This window comes from Myxocyprinus asiaticus, chromosome 2 (assembly GCF_019703515.2).
Source record: "Myxocyprinus asiaticus isolate MX2 ecotype Aquarium Trade chromosome 2, UBuf_Myxa_2, whole genome shotgun sequence".
In the NCBI taxonomy this organism is placed as follows: domain Eukaryota; kingdom Metazoa; phylum Chordata; class Actinopteri; order Cypriniformes; family Catostomidae; genus Myxocyprinus; species Myxocyprinus asiaticus.
This window is the reverse complement of record NC_059345.1, coordinates 33,228,780-33,246,309: the sequence shown is the minus strand read 5'-3', so window position 1 is coordinate 33,246,309 and position 17,530 is coordinate 33,228,780. Positions and strand designations below refer to the sequence as shown.

Here is a 17,530-nt window from a genome sequence, read left to right as displayed (position 1 = left end):
TGCACCCGCCAGTTCAGACTGTCTGATCAGCTCTTTGTGTGCTATGGAGGATGCACGAAAGGAATGTCCATCTCCAAGCAAAGAATGTCTCATTGGAACGTTGATGCGATTGCCATGGCTTACGAGTCGCAGGGTAAGATCTGCCCAATTGTGTTAAAGTATACTCAGCATGGGCATGGACGAACGGTGTGTCTTTAAAAGACATGTTTTGCAGCAGGATGGTCCTCTCAAAACACATTCCCAAGGTTTTACAACCTAGACGTAACAGCTCTCTCTTCATAAGTCCTCTCTGTTTAGAGCGCTTGCTATTTCGTTTGCCAAACATATATTTATGCCCCTCCCCTTAAGTATGGGCTCCCCATCATTTTACACAACCGCCTGCATTCAGGCCATTGTAATTTACCATAAATTCACAAGCACTTTCATTATAAATTAACTCCCTTTCCAACTGGGTTTGTGAAGGGGTTAATTAATACTATATGACTATAGTTCATATATCCATTCTGAGTGCTCCACTCCTGGCCCAACATGAGGGTCACTCACTTGTGGCATACTCATGTCGGTCGCCGTCCCACGGGACTGCAGCATCATGTTTCCTCTCTGGAAGGTTATATCGTGTAGTGCGCCATGATGGGATTCTGTTCCCCATATGCGTTAGCACACAATATCAAGTGTACTGAGTTGTAAGGGAACATCTTGGTAACAAAAATAACCTTGGTTCCCTGAGACAAAGGGAACGAGACATTGCGAACGCTGGCCGCACTACAAGACTTCTTCTAAGGTGCCAGCGATGTGCTCTTTGTCCCTCAGTCAGAAAATTCTGAGGAATGCTGTTTGTGCACCTGCTTTTATAGCGGACAGCTATATAAAAGGGCGGGGCTCAAACACCATAGCCAATATAAGAATATTGGCGTTATTGTAGAGAGGTTTCAACTAGGTCGTATGGAAGGACAACTCCCATATGCATTAGCATGCAATGTCTCGTTCCCTTTGTCTCAGGGAACAGAGGTTACGTATGTAACTGATACGTTCGTGCGGTATGAGCCATGTATATGCGGCCGAATGGAAAAGTCCCACACACCCACCGAAAAATGCACACATGAAATTACTCGGTTCCCCATATATGACTGAGCAACACTTAAAGAGGAAGAAATAATTTAAAGAGTAGGCATAGTACTGCATTTCTAAAACTAGGGACCGTTGCATTTTCATCTCAAAATTGAGCATGCATGCACAGTAACGTTATTCACAGATGTCACCGCAAAGTTTAACACTTGCTTGACTCTTCTAGGGCTATTATTACAAGATACATTAACAATTTACACATAATAATAAAACAATGTATGGACTACAAATGGCTTCAGAAGATGTTGCCCCTTGATTGAGTGTTTAGTTTGGAGTCATGATATGAAAACCAAAACAATTAGAAAAGAAAAACACTTTCTTCACATCCTGTATAAAAACAAATGAGTTTCTGAACTTTAAACTTGCATGGACTTTATAGAAATTATTGTAGGAGGCTACAAAGTGAAGCAACCTACTGTAGTTTAGCTTTATCTTAAGCAACTGACAGAAAAATGCACTACACATTGTCCAAAGGCAACCATGGAATTTCTTTGTGGAAAAGAACTATTCATTCTTTGTCTGGAGCAACACAGCTTTGTAGAAATGGATTTCTGCTGACACCTTATGGAGAAAAGGAGATTTGACTGTTTTATTTTACAACTTGGTCTTGAACATTTACTTCATCCTTTTACCATTCCTGGAACACAACTTACAACATAGTCAAGTACATCAATATGGCAATATCAAAAATACATTAAACAGCAGAGGTGAAACACTGAAAAAGCGAGTTACTGAAAGAAGCTATGAACAGTACTATAAGCAGCAAAATACACATTGGAATAATTCCCCTTATTTTTCACAAATACTTTGCCCTGAAAATCATGTCCTCAAATTTTAAGAAATCCTCATGAAGCATGTTTTTTTTATTGTATTAATTGAGAATACAAACCTTTTCAGAAGCTTAATTGTTTAAAAGTAAACACTGAAATTCCCAAATGTATTTTCTTAAAATGTCTTTCTATACAAAATAAAAAAATAAAAAAATATTTTGTCAACAAAACGAATGGATTCTTTTTAGGCTTGTGGGAATTTCCCTCACAGACACACGTTAAATAAACAACAAGAATCAGCTTCCTGATTCTATATTTTCACAGTTTTCTTTTTAAACAGTCCAATTGTCTTTCTTAGCTCAAAAATGTATTACATGATAAATACGATTCGGTGATGACACAGTCAACAATGTACTGTGCAGCCATTTGAAGTAGATAAAATAAGACTTGTTTTAAAGGAAAACTGTAAACTGTAAAGAGATGAAATGATGGCACTGGAAGTGCTTCAGCACAGAGATATGTCCCCCACTGGGAAAGCAATCTTGTATCAATGCCAGTGAGATAATGACCTCGTCAAATATAGAAATCTTTACTTCCTCGTAACAGCAACAAATTTTGTGATCAGAATCTGGTTTGGACCTCCATCGTTCAGACCTCAGTAGATTTGCTGTCATACCTTGCACTTATTTCCCTGTTAGAGACAGAAAAACAAAATCAGATAAATCAGCACCACAGAGAGGAAAAAGAGAAGTGATACTGAGATTTGTTAAGACAAACAATTCTAAACCTACAGTTTGTAATGCCTACACTATATGATATCGTTCTATACACTTACTGAAGCTCCTTCTTAAGTCGTCTCAGTTTGTCCTCTAGCCTGACATTCTTCACTCTGATGGGATTGTCTGGTATAAACCAGGCAGCAACAAACTTGCACAGCACCACCACATGCTGAACAGAGAGATGTGCACATTTTTAGAAGTCTCAATGAGAACGACAAGATACTAAGATCACTTCTGAAAGACAATATTTCACCAGTGAAACATGTTAATGTGTGGTTAAGTGAAAACATTCACAGAAAAATACAGGTAACTTACAAATTATAGAAATAAGGAAATAAAATAGAAACATAGGTTAAACTGCTTTAACATTTGTACCTCAAATAGAATAACAAAGGCAAAGCGGATTGCCAGAATGAGCCAAAACTGTGAGGTGAGAGCCTGGTCCTCATTACTACGGTAGTCTTTGTAACTGTAGAATACACATACACAGTACACATTCAGTGAAACGACACCACAAGATTGTATCACCTGAAACATTTGTTTTTCATTAGACAATATGAACCAATCAAGTTCATCTGTATAAGTAAAAGGTGACATTTATCTGTAAGAAAAAACAAAAAACAAAGTGTCACTGGCCCACCTGCACTGAGAAAAATTCAATCCATACTCGGCAATATTATCCTTGAAGTCATCTCGCACGTTTGTATTCCACATGTATGCTGTTGCCAGAGTGTCATTGATATACCCTGTCATACAGCTATCAAACAAAATTAACTTCATTAGAGCAGTAGTCCAGTATCATATGGGCAAACCCTGCTGAAATCAAAACACCTTAAACCAGCCTGAGCTGGTCAGCTGGTTTAGATGGGTCTTCAGTAGGGATGCACAGCTGTATAGCCTGCAGGTATTTATCAGCCAATTTTTGAAAAAATTTAAACAATCGGCATATTGGTATATCGGCATGAAAACCCCAATATGAAAAACAATGATTTATTTATAGTTAATTGTAACAAACTTTGTAAAAAATCTGTCAATTCAAATGCATGATCCAAGAAATAATAAAAGCCACATTATGTAGAAGGATTGGCAACTTGGCACTCCTAAGAACATGTCATATTATGATTTTTTTTTTCTCATTTTCACATTAATGCAGAAAAAACACCATAAATGGATGTGACAGTTGTGAAACCGCCACTTATCTATAGGCTTCATAATGCGGGAAATGCTTTGAAACCAGCAGACTTTGACTTTCGAGACATTGGTATGATATCCATTAATGCAGCACGATTCATTGAATTAAGATTGAAATCGCTAAATGGCCTTGCTTGGTTACTAAACCTTAAAACTGCATTTTAAAATTTAGTCTGCAATTGTGCAGTCTGGACGGCATCATCCTTTATCCATTAAACCACTATCAATCAATCAATCAATTTTATTTCTATAGCATATTTTAAAACAAATGTTGACCAAAGTGATTCACATTATAGCATAAACAGATCATATACATACAGAATGTCGAAAATACAATAACACATAATAAAATAAGCAACCCACATTAAGCACAGTTAAAAGCAAGTGAAAAAGGTGAATCTTCAAATAAGATTTAAAAACATCTCCCTTTGACTTAAAAACCACTATAATACAGAATGTAAAAGGAAATTTTGCTCCTTTGGTTAAAACTTAAAAACTGGTTGACATTTCCATGGAACTGCTCAACATATGCACGTTTTGAATTTTTTATGTTCTATAAAATACAGTACATACATGTAAAATGTAAGTTCTGTTGTTTTAAACTGCTCGAACAGAAGTGCAAAAATGTTTTAGAAGTACAAAATAAAAAAAAATTCATATCAATCATTATGTTTTTTAAAAATCTTTATCTTCTATTTATCTTTCATTGTGTCTGTCTTTAAAACATTTGGCCTGTATTCTACACATCCAATCCATGTTCAATGGAAATTATTTTTAACAGTAAAAAAAAAAGCTATTGTACATCTTTGTACATTTTTAAAGCAAAATTCCTAGGTAAAACAGTGATCTGATGACAAGATAAGGCAACTGGCAAAATATCGTTATCGGCTTTAATGTTTGGTTAAAATCGGTAAAAAAAAATTAAAAAATCTGACCCTAACAGCGCAGGCTCAATCAACATCTTAATATAAAGACAACTCAGATACTCACTCCAGATCTGTACTAGTGCCGTTAACACAAGGTCCATAATAGTAACGATACACCAGACGGGGTATGAAGTCAGAGGAAACACCAATCACCAGTCCATTAGCAATGACAGCCATCACCCCAACAGCTTCTAATATTCTAGTCCACACACCTGGCACAAAACACAAGAAACACGCTGCACATTAAGCAAGTGATTACTTGATGATGAAAACTGGCACACATCTCGACACAAATACATACACATAAGGGTGCAAACACAGTAGCCATTTACCAATGTCATTGGTCTTTTTGGACACTAGGCGGCGCTCAAGGCTAACCATCTTTATGGCATCCAGTCTGATCTCAAATATGTTATTGATGAAAGCCAAAAGAGGAGCCAAAGGGAATGCAGCCACAAAGATGGTGGTGAAGCTGAACTGAATGACTATAATCACACAGGAAAGAAAAGCATGAGTTTTAACAGAGGACAACGAGTTTTTAGCATTGCCACATAAGAACAAATACTGTAAAGATCAGTCCATAAATCTACATACAACAAATGTACAAATATAACAAAATATATGAAACTACACACTAGGTTTGGATTCAGTAAAAAGAGATGCTTTTGATGAGACCTTAAGACTAGTAAACGAGAGAGATACAAACCCATTTCCAAAAACTCATTAAACAAGCTGAAAGCATTGACATCACTCAGGTCATAGTTGTCTAGCCAGGTATGAAGCTTGCAGAGGTCACAAGGGTCGAAGTTAGCCCCCTCCTCTCGACATGCTTTTCTGTAACAGTTACCGCACTTTCTGCGTATCGTCTTGGCTTTCGTCCGCTTAAAACACAGCTTTAACCAGCTGCACATGCAGAGAAACGGACAGAAGACAGAGAAGGCAAGAGATAGAGACAGATCAAGGGAACAAGTGAGAGAGAACAAGTATAAGCAATTGACAGATCAAAGCTGTAACATGTCACAGCCTGAGAGACAGTAGGCAAAGATTACCCCAGTATTGTCAAACAATGTGTTCTTCAGCTGCTCTTTTGTATTAAACAGTATAGTGTGAAAAGAAAAGGTTTTTGTTGGGTTTCAGTGCATATTTTTTGACAACACTCACGGCACTGTGAACTCAAAGATGTTGTTGATTGTTTGTTTGAGCACCATAATAACAGCCATCTGGATGAAGAGATCTGTGAGGCAGCCGCTTGGATGACACTGAAACAGAAATAATGAAAACTTGACCTTTGTGGTTTTTGTTTACAATTACAAAGGATTCTGACATTACTCATACCTCTTCTAGTCTCCAATATCCTGCTATTCGAACGTATTTTCCTGGATAGCCATTGATCCTGAACAAATCATAAATAGACACTTAGAACAGCCTGTTATTAAAAAACAAAATAAAAAAATGCAAAAAGAACATAATGATGACACTTTACCTTCCAAGAAAGAACGCAACGTAAAACAGTGAGGAAAAGAGAGTAAAGAATTGAAATGTAAACATCTTCACGGTGAAGCTCTTTTCTGTGGCTGCAAAAGAGCGGGTCTTCTCTGCAAATAAATAATGCCATTTGTCAGTTTTTTTTTGTTTTTTTTTTAACAATAAATTATTACATGCAAATAAATTGTTTCTACTCTCAATACCCACCAAACTCACACAGTTTTAAGGCCACAATTCTGTTGATCTGAAGAGACAATAAATAAGGAAGTGCATTTTTTTGCTAGTAATAAGGAACAAAAGGAACATAAAATTGCTTAAAAAATCATACCATGGGGTTTAAAAGTCTGAGACCACAAGTTAGATTGCTCTTATTTAACATTATTTTCTAGTTTTATTACAAGCATAACAATTTGAGTGAAAAGTGTAATCACATTTTCAGGAATTAACACGGTCAATATCACAATTTTGCTTACATATCACTAAAAAGCAAGAAATAGTGCAGAATCTTAAATTTTTCTTCTTCATTTTAAAATGATATCTTTTCTGTTTTCAATTTTTTTAAATATAAAATGTATGGATTCATTTCCATGTTTAACTGAAAAAAAATCAATGTGGTATTTAACACTTTTTCAATGTGGTTTACAAATTTTAACCCCACAGTATAGACAAAATTACAGAGCCCTTTAGAGGACAGGGCAGGCATTTTTTTTTCTGAAATAGTTCCCTCTCAATAAGTTGACCACTGTCTAACTACAGTAACCATACTTTAACCACGATATTCATAATGAAACCATAGTGATATTACATGAAAACGAAAACTATGGTAATAAAAATCCTAATTTTGTGGTTATTATGGTTTTACTATACAAATACCACAGTTTAACTATGGTTTTACTATATTAATACTGTAGTAACCATGATTTTTTTATTTATTTTTTTGCCAGAAACCATGGTTTGATATTGTATTGTAACCATGAAATGTATGTTAACCCCTTAAACTCTGGTGCTATTTTGGGCTACCGTCCGCAATTTTTCACACTGAAATTCAAAAGCTCCCTGATCACACATACTTTGGACTAATTGTAAAAAATTTGTCTCATTTTTTACAGAACCCCCCAAATATAAAAAAGACTCTCCAAATACTCAATTAATATTGTATATGTTTACAATCTTATGAAGAATAAAATAAATTATTATTATTATTATTATTATTTGTATATTTTTTATTTTAAAGCATGTAAATCTTTCACCCCAGCACCCTCCAAATAGTCTTAATTTATTCCACTAGATAGCAGGATTTACTAGAGAAAAATAATTTTTCCTCTATCACCTTCCGTCACAAAATGCCGATCTGAAATGTAGGTGGCACTCTAATGCATTTTAGCCCTCACATATGTGCTCGTCCATAGACATTCAGTCTAATTTTCAGTTCATGTACCACCATCGAATATCTCGGCCTCTAAGTGTATTTAATTTTGATATAAATATTTCTACCCCATTACCTCTAGGAGGCGCTAATTTCCAATGCAAATGTTCTGAGGCCTTATTTTGTTATTTTAAGTAACATAAATGCAGAAGTGATGGGCATCTCTGAAAAGATCAGATTATAAGCTTTCAAATGATACCACATATGCTGACTTTTGTATACGGGGACTTTTTAAGCATTTTAAGTGTAAACTTTTTCATGATATAGCACCCCACTTTGGACCCGGCACAGATTTTAAGGGGTCGCCCATATTTTTTTGTTTTTTGTTTTTTTGAAGCAACCATGGTTTTAATACTGTATACAGAACTTTTGTTACTATGGCTTCACTACAAATATCATGGTCAAAACATGGTTACTGTAGTAATACTATGGAAAAGTTATTGTGAGTGCACGCAAAACTATTTCAGAAAAAAATTCCCGCTCTGTCCTCTAAGGGGCTCCGTACAAATTTGCTTGTTTTTCAGATAGACATAACATTATTATACTCTTGTCAGAAAGATTCTATATTCTTTAACAAACCATTGTTTTATTCTTTTTAGATAGAGCTCATCTGTCAGAACATACCCGAGTCATAACTTGAATAGTGATGTAGTGCAGCACCGCACCAAGTAGCATGGCTAATGTGGAGGCATGATGACTCAGAAAATGCCAATTGCTTTCAGAAAACAGAATCGCAGCTAAAACACGGCAGATCACCAGAGCATTGGCCAGACCAATGATCACTACCAACTGAACACAAAAGAAACAGTTGTACCTGTTTACATCATTTGTTTATATATAATTATGTTTATGCAATACTGAACATTTTCTTATGAATGTAAAAATATGATATGTTGCTTAACAGAGAGAATAGAGAACATTCAGGAAAATGAACGCAAAAAAATAAAGTAAAACTGAATGCTATCAGGAGACACTATCATCTTCAATAAATGCAAAATTTGTTTCTCACCACTAGCGTGACCAAAAGAATCACCAGTATGCTGCGCAGATAGGAGTGTCTGTACTCTTTTGGTTTACACTGGGGATTATTCACAATCTCCAAAATCAATTCTTCCTGTGGACAAAAAGACTCATTCGGCTCAATCAGACGATGCACAATAAATATTCCAACATTAATAACAATAAAGATCCCTTACCTCCTCCTCACACCAATCAAACATGTTCCACTTTGACACATACAGAGCTCGATGCCTCTTCCACAGCTCCAAGAACAGTGTGGCTATTTAAACAACATCACAATACATCAGCACCAATGTCATATAGAAGAAAAATGCATTCTGCTTTAGCTAAAGGACAAAACCTCACCCCAAATCGCCATGAACATGGCAAATGCCACTGTCCCTTCATTGTCAAATAGCTGGCTCACCTATTTGTAAATTCCAAATAAAAGCATTTACCATTTTAACACAAGTGGTCAGGAGGACATAGAAAAGCACAGGCAGAATTTGATTACACCATATATGACTATAACATACATAACATACAATAATGACATCTCACAAAATACTCACGCTTTAACAAAACAGCTACATGTTAATTCACTGACCTTAGAGTATGTACAGGTGTCAGACAGGTTCCACACCGAACATTTCTTGTCACATCTTGGGCACATGAGGATGTTGGAGTCACAGACTTCTTTACTGTATTAACACAATGAAAAGGGCCTTTATAAAGATTATTAATTTATAGAGATCATTTGGTCTGAATTAACAACAAACTTGTTGTTCTGCATTTGATCTGTCTTCTGCCTTTACAACAACATACAGGTAAATCTGGCTATTAATATACTCACATGAGCGGACTGGTATTGAAGAAGGCAACGCCATACAAGAACACAACAACACCAATGACAGCTGCAGGGATGAGCATGCGTGTGTACCAGCCCAGCCACAGGTAATAAAGTGCCACTTTCTCCCCAAAATATTCCCTAAAAAGTACATATGTCAACAGTTGACATAGAAAAGGCAGACAATGTCCAAGGGACAGAGAACAAGATGAAGACAGGAGTACAACGTACTTGACATCAGTGACTGGCTGTTTAAAAAGCGATAATACTGCAAACCAGCTTGCCCACTTCTTCTTCAGTTTCTTCTGCTCTTTTTTCTTAAGAGAAGAGTAAACAAGGATAAAAGCATTACTATTTATATTTTAAATGCTCAGAATATTGAAATTATGCCATTTTATACAATGATTGGACAACAGAAGATTTGAATTGAACAAAAAAGTGTTAAAAGACATTTACCTCGTGCAGACAGAAAATGGACTCAAAAACACCATTCTTCAGCAAATCTTCAAGACTCTCTACGAACAGTGGAGATTTAGTAGACATTGCTAATATGAGAGAAGGTCATCCAAGACTGGCTTCTTTCAACATTTAATAAATAACTCAAGATATAATTTGAAGGGGTGTCTTCTCTCACTCACTTGGGCACATTTAAACACTTTAGATGGAAAACAACTACAATATTTACATCACATACCTGTGACACATAATGTTCTTGTAGAGAGTATGTTTAAAGGTTCAAAGATGGAAAGTGGAATTCATACAACAGACAGGAGTTCTTAGTTTTGGGGTTCAAAATGAGTCAAGAAGACAATAATGGGGGAAAAAAGATGTGAATGTGAAAAAGTAAAAGAGGGGAAGATCTGCAACCCATTAACCTACCTCCTGATCCTATAAATGTATTGTGTAAGACAAAGTGGACAATCCTGATTCTATGAAACAAAGCAACAGAGAGAAACTTAGTACAAAAGCTTTGGGTGGATCATTTTGTTTTGTTTTTTTGCAGATGAAAATGCATTTTAATTTCAAATGCATTTGAAGAATGTACCGGGTTCAGTACAAGATAAGATAAATCGACAGCATTTGTGGCATAAGATAAAATATCCAACTTGCCCCTCGTAAAAAAAAAAAAAAATCACGGTTACACACTTTAAATGCTAAAGTTGCTATTACTGGAAAAATTACGTTTTTAATAAAACATTTCTTGAAATGTCAAGTTTTGGGCTCATAAACTCAAATATCTATGCTCCTTGAACTTATTTATCTTAAAAATCCATAGAATTTAAGTGTTAATAACTCAAACAATTGGGTACAAAACTGAGGCTATGAGGAATACCCACAATCCCATGGCACTTTAAAGCTGAAGCATGTATTTTCTGCGCCACTAGCGCCACTGAACGGAATTGCAAAAATAAACAATGTTCTCAAAACAGCTTTCTGATTACGCCCTCTCGTCTGCAGCTGTTCAAACAGTCAGATAGTCTTGCCCCCAACTCATGCCATTGGCTGAGTAATGTTGTTGGGGTGGGTCTAAACGGGTCGCTCAAAAAAACAAAAACAGGAATGTTTATAGTGGCACAGAGACAATGTTTACAGTTTTCAAGAAAATTAATATATGTATGGTTTACTTATAATTGTCTCTGCATATTAAGCTGGGATAGGGTATTTTAACACTGAAAAAGTTCTATACTTCAGCTTTAATTTTTTTATTATGTTGCCATGGTCAAAAGGAAATTATGGAGGCATTTACATTGTTGTTATTAAGAATTCAGCCCTTTCGTAGCATTATTTATATTTTTTTGTTTAAAATAGTTTCATGTGATATCACCATTCGAGTGATCTGTGTCCCCTTTGGTCAAGTTGGACCCTGTTAACACTATCCCATTTCTCCTAGTGCATGTGCACCTGAGTTAGAGGCATATATGCATTTCTGTGAAGAATTAAGTTTATTTTATGGTTTACCTAAAATCAGTTTAAATCTTCTTTATTTGAGCTGTATTATTGTATAATCGACATTTGAGTCAATTCAATACAAATTGTTAAGTAGAAACAACAATATTAAAATACCAAATCTGAGATTAGTCTTCTTGCATCTAGTTACCTTAAAGGGATAATTCTCCCAAAAATGTAAATTCTCTCATCATTTACTCACCCTCATGCCATCCCAGATGTGTATGACTTTCTTTCTTCTGCAGAACACAAATTATGATTTTTAGATGAATATCTCCACTCTGTAGGTCCATACAATGCAAGTAAATTGTGGCCAGAAATCTGTAGGTCAAAAAATCAGATAAAGGCAGCAGAAAAGTAATCCATCAGACTCCAGTGGTTTAATCCATATCTTCAGAAGCGATATGATAAGTGTGGGTGAGAAACAGATCAATATTTAAGTCTTTTTTTTTTTTTACTATTAACCTCCACTTTCACTTTCACATTTGAAAGTGAAAGTGGAAATTTATAGTAAAAAAGGACTTATTGATTTGTTTCTCACCCACACTTATAATATCTCTTCAGAAGATATGGATTAAAACACTGAAGTCTTATGGATTACTTTTCTGCTGCCTTTATCTGATTTTTGGACCTTCAGATTTCTGGCCACCATTCACTTGCATTATATGGACCTGCAGAGCTGAAATGTTCTTCTAAAAATCTTTGTTTATGTTCTGCAGAAGAAAGAAAGTCATACACATCTGGGATGGCATGAGGGTGAGTAAATGATGAGAGAATTTTCATTTTTGGGTGAAATATCCCTTTAACTTAAATAGTTCATTCTATAACACCAAGTTAAGTGAATACAATTACACAAGTTTTTGGAGATACCATTACTCAATTCAACTAAGGGAACCAGTTTACTCAGTCAATAAAGTAGTCAAATTATTAGGCTTTTCAGAGCAGTAAGGCACTCACAATTAAAGTAAATGGAGCCAGTCCATAAATGTTAAAGTACACACTGTTTCAAAAGTACAGCCACAAGATGTAAACATTCTACAAAATGATTTTAATGCGACAAAGTCTCTGTTTTACATGATTTAAGTGTAATAAAATCACTTACGGTGCTTACCACCATTACATCGTCAGGGCAACAAGTCAATAATTATTATTTTTTTGTGGTGATTAATGTTATGCTACAAATGCTGTCGACTGAACATTCCTTTAAAGAGTTTAGCAAATGAAATCCTAAACATGTAGGCCAATCTTACCTGGTGGAGAATGGGATATTTTGATCTTGACAAGAATTTTGCTCCTCACTCCAGTTACAGCCATCAGAAACCTTTAGCAAGTATTTGTACTTTGCAAAAACCTCCTCAGGGGCACAGACACCGATGAACACCTTTCCAACATGTTCAACACTCTGTTCAACAATAATGAGAAGCTTGTGTAAGACAGTAAAATTCAACTAAAAGTTGCAAAATTAGCATGTGATAACAATATTACGTACAGTAACTTTCATGTTCTTCCGTTTCAGTTCGTTAATAAACGCCTCCTGCTTCTTGAACATTTGGGCCTCATTGTCCTCAACCTTATCAGCCACCAGGACATAGTCATAAGTTCGAGTAACGTACGAGTTATACTGAATAAAACACAAGTACAGAAACACACAAGGTAAAGACAACAAAAGCTCATTGGCTGACAATATTAATTACTGATCAGAAAAACATGATGCAGCTATTATGACAGTAACTGCTGACTTTGGTTTTTGTGGGATGTCCAGTGTCTGTGTCTGTCACCTGATTTTCCCAGCAATTCTAGGATAGTCAAGTCTAGGTCATGCAGAGGAAGAGGGCATGTGAATGTGTGACCACATGACCATAGTGTGGTAAGATACAGTATAATCATGTGCTTTACATTTGTCTTTATACAGTGCCAGCAAAACTGAGTGTGTGCCCCAGTAGAAATGATTCCGGTGACTGTGATATGACAGTTGGTCAACAAATGCACAGAAAAACACACATATCCGGTCTCTTTTCCTACCTGTGCTGAGAGTAAAGGCTCATCTCCACTGTTCAGATCGTGCAGAGCCATAGCATCCTGCAACACATAGGAATAATAGAGAGCTGTAACACCCTCTAAAATATGTACAAATGTCTCTAGGAATTGTAAGATTTAGAGATAAACTGCTACTGTTCATCATGCGTTGTGGACAGAAGGTACAGTACATTCAAGTCTACTTGTAATTCAACCCACACTCATCCTTTAAATGAGGCAGAGGACAGTGAACATTATGCAAATAGTCAGGTAGAGCCATAGGCAATTTTGTGAAGCCAAACCTTATCTCAACTCAAATGCAAATTTCTAACCTGTCTTCATGTGCAATCCACTAGCTGGTCACTGATATTTAATAGGTAACATGCTTTGTGTACAACAAACTGCCCATATACAAAGTTGTCCAAAAGTCTGAGACCACTGTCTGAGATTTCTTTTCTTTTTTTTGTTTCAAGTTTTAAGTTTTAGAACTTTTACATTTTAAAAACAAAGTTACGAAGTAACAAAGGAGAAATATGTACGATTCTGTACTAAATATTGGTCACTAATCAAAAGTAAGCAAATTTGAGACATTACGCACAAGTCTTTTGAACATACTCAAATCATACTGGGATTGGATGGACCATTTACACAAACTTATGGAGTCAATGCCAAAATGAGTGCATGCTGTCATTTAAAGGAAAATACCAAAATACTAAGAAATTCTCAAATTTAAGTGAAATTCAGAATTATCTACAGAGCTACATTTCATCTGTAGTCCCTGGGAAGAAAAAAAATGAATTACAAAAGCATCATTAAAACATTAGCCAATAGACAGCAGACAAAAACATAACACCCAGTACTAATACGCAATACATAAAAGCATAGTTTTCCCTCTTTTTTTCTCTTTCTCTTCTGACAACATCTACTACCACTGATTTGACTACAGGTCCAGACATGCCTTTGGCAAAGCGGTTCAAATACCGACTTCAAGTGTTTGCTCCGTATTTATTTGTGTGTCAGAAAGTCAGAAAGAGAAAGCGCAAGAGTAGCCCCTCAGAACAGAGATTTTGATTCCTCACAACTGCCATAAATTGAAGCCACAGTAATTAAAAATGACAATTAAAAATCTTGCTCCATGACATTCAAAGCAGCACCTCATGACAAATAACCTGCTCTACTACAACAGAACAACTATTCATTCAGTTTTGGCACATGCATCTTACACGTAATATAAAAACCTACATGATACATTTGCACAGTAAAAAGAGATCCCTTAAACAGAGTGAGCATTATTGAAGAGATGTTTCAATTTGTGAACATTAGTTAACACGAACTAACAATGAACAATAATTTTACAGCATTTATTAATCATAGTTCATGCTCATTTCAACATATGATACATTTTTTAAATCAAAAGTTGTATTAGTTAACATTGGTTAATGCACTTTGAACTAACATGAACTAACAATGAACAGTAGTATTATTATTAACTAGCATTAACAAAGATTAATAAATGCTGTAAAATATTTATTGTTCATTGTTAGTTAATGATACCTAATGCATTAACTAATGTTTACGAATGGAACCTTATTGTAAAGTGATACCCAGATTGTATTACATAACATTATAGCCATCATAATTAAATTAATGACATGACTGAGTAAAACATAAGGCTTTTTGCACCAACATTTATGTTTACAGTCATAACAAAGTCTCTTTTCAGAAGTATACACCAAGGTCTTGGCAACAAGCTGTTCAGGTCAGATGACTGTTCCTCCGAATTTTCTTTCTTTCTTTTTCTAAGAACATGAATCCCTCCTAAATAATGTAGTTAAACCTGTCTGGAATAACTACACCACACAGTATTAATAATCCAAATGACACAGTTATTATACAGCCCATAAAATACATTCTCGCAGGAAAAACAAGAAACTATAAAGGCATTGTCTTGCTGAGCAAAAACACTGACATCCCTATTTAAAACAGTTTTGTGGAATATATTGTAATAGCATTAAACACATAAATAATAGTGGCTTAAGCCAATGATGTTTATGACAGGGTGTGTGCAACACTTTTCAGATAAAAATATAAACTACTTTGTTTTTACTGCCTACTGTACTGAAACTTATCTTTTTAAAAGGGCTGAAAACATACACTTTCAAAATCATATTTAAAACAGATGTCACTAAATACTCATAAAGCAACACTTGTGTTTGTGCATTTGATATGAGGGATCAGAAGTCTAATTCTGACCAGTTAATTAATAAACGTACACGTCATTTCAATTAAAGAGGCAAAGAGTGGAACAGGTACATGTCATCTGTGCCATGACTTAGATGCACCTGCGAAGTGCAAAAACTCAAAAGTCTCAGTCTTACCTCTCGATCAGTGAAGTACATCCTCACATCAAAGTTTTCAAAGTAGTGCAGTTCTCGGTTATCTTCACCTAGCCGAAGCCCGGCGGATCCAACTAGAATGAAACATTAAAACTGGCTCGGGACTGATCGAAATCAACTTGTCGCACACTTCCGCATTTCTAATCGCAAGTGTGAGAGATTTCGAGCTCGACGGTATGCTCGTGCCATTACAGTACAAATCCAGGTTAGATCTGAGACGTCATCGTGTTATGTTAATTAAAGGGCGAGGCTGAGACTCGATCGAAACTCTTCCTTTACAGTAGTTTGAACCAAAGACAACAATCATACGGAGGGTTCAGTGGGACAGTGACAAATAAGGTTGTTCAAGATTATGAAAATTCTAGTTTAATACACATGCATCAAGTTCATACGAATATGTTGTTTTATATGTTGGTTTCATATATTTTAGAAAAAACATGTATAGCTTTTATATATGTATTATGTATTTTTCAAGGTGTATTTGTGTGTACAAATATCATTGATTGAGTCACAAATTACAAGATTTCTTAGTGATACTCTATTTGACCCGAATAAAATGTGCTGTTAATAAAAATGTCAAAAATATTTTATTTATTTTTTGTTTATTTGCTTGTTGGTTGCACCACCTGACTTTAGTGTACAAAAGTTTTTCAAATATTAATAATATTTTAAAACATTATTTTACTGCTTATTTATTTTTTTAAAGAAATAATGTGAAAGATTCATTCAAACTACTTATGCCAACATTTATCACAAAATAGGCTTTTATTTTTTAATTTGTTTGACAACGGACTATTAGTCTACACCAGGAGAAAAAAAAAAAAAAAAAAAAAAAGTCCCTGGAAATAAAATATTAAAATGACTTTGATCACAGCAAGTATATGAAATCGTCATTTTAGAGGGGTATTAAAGTCACGTTTTTGTCTTAAATGCATTTTTTTTTTATTACTTGATAGATCCGGAAAAATGAGTGTCACAACGTTTCAAATGAATATTCCGGGGTCAGCATCAATCAACAACATATGTAGCATAATGTTGATTACCACAAAATTAATTTCAGCTCATCCCTCCTTTTCATTTAAAAGCAAAAACTGAGGTTCCAGTGAGGCCCTTACAATGGAAGTGAATGGGACCAATCTGTAAACGTTAAAATACTCACTTTTTCCACAAGTATAGCCACAAGACAAACAATATGTCTTAACATGATTTTAGTGTGATTAAATCGCTTACTAACCTTTTCTGTGTAAAGTTATAGCCAATTTTACAATTTAGTTGCCATGACGATGTAGTCAACAAACTTTAAAACAACTTTATGGCTCAAATAATACACAAGTTTTAACAGAAGCTTTAATATAAATGCTTTTATAAAATGAAAAGCTTCACATTTTTGCCTTTAAACCCTCCAAAAACTTGGCCCCATTCACTTCCACTGTCAACGCTTTTGTTCTGCTTGTTTGTTTTGAAAGAAAAAGAGGGACAAGTCTAAATTATTTTTTGTGGTAATCAACATGCCACAAATGCTGTTGATTGTGCTTAACTTGTATTTTACTCAGAATTTAACAAGTAATTAGTTTACAAGTGCTTTATATTTTCCAGAGGTTACAGACTTGTCCTTGATCTGGT

General features: G+C 35.2%; 1 protein-coding gene across 1 annotated transcript; it reads right to left on the bottom strand.

Moving 5' to 3' along the window:
• Positions 1–1,039: 1,039 nt before the first annotated feature.
• Positions 1,040–17,462, bottom strand: LOC127411593 (anoctamin-9-like). Its single transcript, XM_051647304.1, has 24 exons — positions 15,890–17,462; positions 13,518–13,574; positions 12,985–13,116; positions 12,746–12,897; positions 10,428–10,477; positions 10,005–10,063; positions 9,780–9,865; positions 9,555–9,689; positions 9,309–9,402; positions 9,068–9,128; positions 8,899–8,981; positions 8,712–8,816; positions 8,327–8,491; positions 6,484–6,520; positions 6,275–6,386; positions 6,127–6,184; positions 5,953–6,050; positions 5,498–5,694; positions 5,124–5,276; positions 4,856–5,003; positions 3,315–3,431; positions 3,050–3,143; positions 2,731–2,843; positions 1,040–2,586 (listed from the first exon to the last, which is right to left on the bottom strand). Exons 1-24 carry the CDS (start codon positions 15,908–15,910, stop codon positions 2,544–2,546), a joined length of 2,370 nt encoding a protein of 789 aa, XP_051503264.1. The 5' UTR covers positions 15,911–17,462; the 3' UTR covers positions 1,040–2,543.
• Positions 17,463–17,530: the final 68 nt, after the last annotated feature.

Excerpts from the sequence above, each read along its gene's own strand:
- LOC127411593 (XM_051647304.1), bottom strand. The coding sequence starts at position 15,910 with ATGTACTTCACTGATCGAGAG. Across the intron at positions 8,492-8,711 it reads TTCTTTTGGTCACGCTAGTG|TTGGTAGTGATCATTGGTCT; the intron begins GTGAGAAACAAA and ends TTTTGTGTTCAG. Across the intron at positions 6,521-8,326 it reads CTATTCAAGTTATGACTCGG|ATCAACAGAATTGTGGCCTT; the intron begins GTATGTTCTGAC and ends TTGTCTCTTCAG.